Below are 5,679 nucleotides of genomic sequence, written 5' to 3'. Positions count from 1 at the left end.
TCCCTACACACTTAAACAATTCCTTCTGTTCACTCCCTCACCTCCTTCTTCTGCCCCAACTCTAGTTAAATAAGCAAAAATTTCAGATTTATCACTCTACCGTCTGTGACTCTAATCAACGATACACGTGTTCATTCATTCATTCATTCCTTCGTGCAAGAAACATTTACTGAGCACCTACTATGTGCTGGGCACCAGGGACAAAAAATGAAGAGGAAACAGTCCCACTTTCTAGAAGCATATAGTCTATTGGGGAGACAGCTAAGAAAATTGATCATTTCAATATGAAATGATACATATCTAAGGCCTTGTTGCTTAAAGTCTGATCATTGGACCAACAGTACTGGCATCACGGGGGAGCTTGCAAACCTGCAGAATCCTGGGCCCCTCTCCGTATGTATTTGCTCGAAAATCTGTATTTTCACAAGAGCCTCAGGAGACCTGCAAAAGCTTATTTAAAGTTTAAGAAGCACTGGTCTAAGCCACGGTCCCTGTTTTTCAGAGGCTTACAAACGAGTTAATCATTCAAACACACACATGCCAGAAGAATGCACAGTTCTCTGCGCTCAGGCATCCACAGGGCCATGTCCTAGTAATGTAAATAAGGAGGAGCAAAGCCAAGGGGCTTGGAGCTAGAACCACTTACTGAGCTGGGACAGGAACAGAGGAGGGATTGTTCCGTCGGGCCAAACAGACTGCCAATGGAAGGGCAGAAGCAGGAGGGAGATGGGGACCCCGGAGGGAGTCTTGGTTTAGCTAAGCCTTGTGGACTGCAAGTGGAGGCATCCAGGCCCACAGGCAGGTATTTGCACAGGACCGAGCGTAGCTGAAAGGGCAAAGCAAGTCTCCCGAGGAAGAAGGTAGCAAAGGCTAGTGCCCTTTGTTTTGAATCACCCGATTTGGGTTTGATTCCTGTCTCTGTGAGTTCAGCAAGTTTCTTAACCTTGTTGAGATGCATTTCCTCACCTGTAAAATCTGGCTGATAAGAGGTACCCCATAGGTGGCTGAAAGACTAAATAGTGTGTGTGAAGCACTTGGAGTTGGGGTTGCTTGGTAGGTACATAAGCTGACATTTGTCTCATGATGAATAGGTACCAATGACTGTTTTGAGAACTTTATACATTTTAATTGTGAACAACAACCCTATAAGGTTGTTGGCATTATTATTCCCATTTTACAGCTGAGAAGACTGAGTCACAGAGATTAAGTAACTTTCCCAAGTCACTCAGCTAGTAAGCAGCAGAACTAGGATTCAAACCAAGGCAGCCTGGTCCTGGCGTTCACGCTTGTCCACACTTACCCTGAACTGAATCCTGTAAAAATCATAGCTCGACATGTGAGAGATTATGATTCATCAAAATCACTATGAGTCCTGTTTAGGGGCTGCTGTCCTGGGCAGGTCATCAAATCCAAGACTCAGACATGGGGACCAAAGCAGAGGACAGGTCGGGAGCTTGCTGAGGGCAACAGCAAGGGTGGCCGGGCTGCATACAGGGATGTTTCTGAGCGGTGGCCTGGGCCACAGACAGAGCCCAAGCACCTCCCCTCAGTGAAAATCTAAGTATGATCCAACCCTGACTCTCTTCCCCTGTGTCCCCTGCCCCAGGCAGCTGATCTCGAGGTAGGTGTGACTGTCACCCAGCTAACAGCTGGTCAGATCTGGGCAGAAGCAGGTCACAGCACTGCTTTTAGTGGCTTCCTTCAAACCACTGGACTTACTTTCTCTTTTAGGCTGATTATATGAGGTGTGTACTGGCTGATGTCATTCCAGTTATTAATTTGAGGTTCTGGAAATCTATAAGAAAGCCGCTGCGGTCTATAGGAAGCCAGAATGATTCCAGGTTTGAGGCAGTTTGCTGACAGGGTGGGCTGTATTGTGAGCTAACGCTGTGGAGAGGCCCTGGTCCCGCAGCTCACCAGCAGCTCACCCAGGGAAATTATTTAATCTCTCTGAGTCCTAATTTTCTCATCTGTAAAAAAGGGAAACAGACAATGGTGCCGACTTTGTCAGCTTTTGTGAGATAGCTGTGAAATACTTTGCACCCATTGCTGGTACTCAAGTAAGCATTAGTGACCACCACTATTATTGTTCTTATTTTTATTACCCAAGCAGCTTCTTTTTTAAAAAATTTTATTTTCTTTTTTCCAAGCAGCCTCTTTCATGCTAGAGGACCACTGAAAACAGGGAATTAGAGCTCCTCTTTGTCAAATGTTTGCCATTACATCCCACTAAAAGGCTGTGTTATAGGAAAAAAAGGTAAGGGTGTGTGTGTGTGTGTGATAGTTAATGGTAATTTGCACCTGGAACCCTGAGCAAGTTTCGTTTGTAACATGGGTGGGAATCCTGAGCTTGAAAGAAAAAAATAGCAATAAAGATCTTGCCATAAATCCCCGACAGGAGGACAAAGAATTTTAAAGCAGGCTCTCAGGACTGGGTGCCATCACTAGACCTTCCCACCACCCTAGTCTTCCTGAGGCTTATTTAGCAGGTACATATTTAGGAAAATGTTCCAGTATTTCAAAACAAACCAGAGTACGTAGAGCCACTGAAATCTCCTCTTACTCTCTGAGCACGTGAATCATATGAATGTCAGCGTCAGTAGCTCTTAGCCTCTTGGGGTTCTCTGGGAAAGGACCTTGTGAAAGTCACAGCACACACTTCTGAGGCCACGAAAAGAAATCCTGCTTATGCTGTGGGCTTATCCCACACCAAAATATTTGTTGAATGATTAAAAGAAAACCAAGAAAACTAAGTAAAGAGGAAGGATTCTTAACCTGGATCCAAGCATCTCATAAACTACCTGAATGGTCAGCAACATTAGGTGTATCTCGACCTTTCTGGGAAGGTCTACCTACGCTTCTCAAAAGCTTGATGGTCCAAAATGACGTTTTTACTCTCCTGTGTTTCTTACTCTCCAGCCATCTCGGCAGCTGCTCTTGGTTGGGGACCATCCCACACCCAAGGCAGGAATCTGGGCCACAGAGAAGACAAAAACGCCACTGGAGTCCATCAACTCTAGGCCCCAGGGTGTTATAAAAAGTGGAAAGCGCATGGTGGGGTACAAGGTGACTCTGAAGATGATAGACTAGGAAGGCAAAGCAAAACTGGCCATCCTCGCCAATAACTGCAAAAGGCAAAGCAAAACTGGCCATCCTCGCCAATAACTGAGGAAATATGCCATGTCGGCCAAAACTGGTGTCCAGGACCACAGGGGCAATGACACTGAACTGGGCAAAGCCCGAAAGAAATACTACAGAGTATGCAAGGGGCTGTCACTGAGCCACGTGATTCTGGGATCTTTAGAAGTGGGCCAGATCCGACTGGTAAAAAGGAAACCATGTAAAATTCTTCCTCAGCTAAACTGGCTAGAGTTTATTGAAGGAAGGAAGGGAGGGAGAGAGAGAGAGAGAGAGAGGAAGGAAGGACGGAAGAGAGAAAGGAAGAGATGAATTACTGCTTTTTGAGCACTATTTTGAGAGAGGAAGTTGCATGCTATCTCCAGACCAAAGACAACTGGGTGAATCTGTGTCAGTTTGAGGAACAGCCACTTCAGACATCTGTATTCGACTATGCACCCCACTCCTGAGGCATGAGAGCAAAACCTCTCACTGCCGTCCACAGCCGTCTTCCCCCTCTTTCTAGAAGGCTCTCTCCATTCAGACCAGGTTCCCTCCCAGTTGTCCTTCAGGACTGTACACCCAGGTATAAGAGGCTGCTGCGCTTGCATAGTATGTTCCCTGAGAGGAAGACAGGCTGTTCCTTCCATCTCCCCAATTATTCCCAGGGGCGCCTTGGTACTCCCAGGGTACAAAAGCCTTCACACGATTGCTCAGACAACGAGAACCTTGTGTTTGCTGATTCCTGTTTGCAGCCTGGTCTGTGTCACCTGGTCATTGTTTATTCTGGACTCTAAACTGCCAGGGGAACACTGCTGTTCCTTCGGGGAGGAGGTGTTCAAAGCAAGAGTTGAACAACCAGACTTCAAAACCATTTTAAGCTTTGCAGCACTGTTTGCTGAGACTGGGAGAGCTGACTCTGTCGAAGCCTAACCTATAGCTTCAATTAATTCTGGACATTTTTATTTTTCATACTGTGTTAATACAACGGTTATCTTCTTTTAAAATCTTTGCAAATCTTATTTCTAACTCAGTTCCTCCCATCGTCCCCTGCTTATGGCTTGGAATTTTCAATTCACTAAGAAAGGGAGAAATTCTTGCTGGGGAATGGTTTTTCAGGCCCTCAAAGCCCTCACTATCTTTGTGTGGAAAAGCAAGGTTTTCCCCAGCAGCTTTGAAGAAGGTATTTTAAACATCTCATTTTGTTTGCTTCCCCCTCTTGGCTCTGTCCCACCCACAGGGTGACCCCGGCCCTTGTCTTTTCCCCAGAGCAAAGGCTTTCTATCTTAATAGCTGGCCAGCTTCCCCACCTCTGAACCAACATCGAGACTGCACTGCCCGCTTCCCAGCACTCAGCTCTGCAGCACAAATATTAAGCACCAACCCCTGCCCGCCCCCCCCCCCACCGTGACCTCTGGAGGCACACGGTGACCTCTGGTAGCAAGAGGCGCAGAATGCAGTGTGAAGCTCCCTCCTCCTTTACCCCATCAAAGCCTGCTTCCGATAGGATAGACTACATCCCTGCTGGCTTCGAGTCTGCTAGGAAGTGCTTCAGGCACTTTGGCCACCACAGTTAAGCATCCTGTGACCCTCCAACAAATTCGGTTTGGCCCCAGCTCTGTCCCCGGATCCTGGAAGCCACACTCATCCCTCTCATTCTCCCAGAACTGAACTGCCCACTCGACAGCCCACACGGCCCTGGGCTGGACTTCACGGGTCTTTGGTCCCTTCTCAGCCACCGTTTATTGATTTATTTTTTGAAAACTCACTGAGGCCAAAGATGGGAAACTTTAAACTTCTGCACGCTTCTCCCCGGGTCTCCTCACTGGATAAAGCTCCTAGGGCACAGAAGAGAACATCCCCTCACCTTCCCTTCCCCCCAGTCTAAAGCCAGGGTGTGAGTCTCTGCTTAGCAAACATCCCCAAAGGGTGTGCCCCCAATTTGAGCTCATTTGATCCAGTTGAGGAGCCAGAAGGAAGAATCATCCGCCAGTTCACGCACTCCCCACCCTACTCTCCCTCAGGCGTCTGCCCTAATGCCCTCCCGGGGCAGCTTGGACAGCTGCAGAATGTCAGCGCCAAGGGCAGAGAAAGCCAGGGCCGGGGGCGGAGGGGGGCGGGGGGGGTGGGGGGGGAGTGGGGGGAGCTTTGCACCTCCGAGCGACGTTAGCAATGAGAAAAATCTGAAAATGTGATGAAGGAGGCGATCCAGGCTGGATCTCAGGAAGTGAGGCCAGAGGACTGGGATGGGCAGCGGGGGTGAAGGCCTCGGCGGGGACCAGGCGGCGGGCCCACCCACCTCCTGATGTAGCTGCTGAGGCGGTACAGCTGTCCGTCGAGGCGCACGAGGCCGTCGCTGAAGACGTTGAAGCCCCCGCGCGTGGCCGCAGGCTCCGCGGGGCCCGGCACCACCAGCTGGTCGCCGCGCAGCTGGAAGGCGCCGGGCTGCAGGCGCAGCAGCTGGGCCAGGGGCAGCAGGGCCAGCTCGCAGTCGCACGTCCACAGGCGGCGCAGCTCCCCCGACGAGATGGAGGTCAGGCTCTGCCTGGCCGCCGGCGCGCT

At 49.5% G+C, this 5,679-nt stretch overlaps 1 protein-coding gene across 1 annotated transcript in view; it reads right to left on the bottom strand.

Annotated features, from left to right (window-relative positions):
• The window catches only part of MEDAG (mesenteric estrogen dependent adipogenesis), a 24,583-nt gene that overhangs the window by 16,185 nt on the left and 2,719 nt on the right, over window positions 1-5,679 (bottom strand). Inside the window, exon 2 of the mRNA XM_007447939.1 lies at window positions 5,417-5,677. Within this exon, the coding sequence (XP_007448001.1) occupies window positions 5,417-5,677 (261 nt within the window). The remainder of the gene's footprint in view (window positions 1-5,416; window positions 5,678-5,679) is intronic.

The sequence above is a fragment of the Lipotes vexillifer genome, unplaced genomic scaffold (genome assembly GCF_000442215.2).
Source record: "Lipotes vexillifer unplaced genomic scaffold, Lipotes_vexillifer_v1.1 scaffold760, whole genome shotgun sequence".
Classification (NCBI taxonomy): domain Eukaryota; kingdom Metazoa; phylum Chordata; class Mammalia; order Artiodactyla; family Lipotidae; genus Lipotes; species Lipotes vexillifer.
Note: the sequence above shows the minus strand (reverse complement) of the source record. Positions and strands in the feature narration are given on the sequence as shown.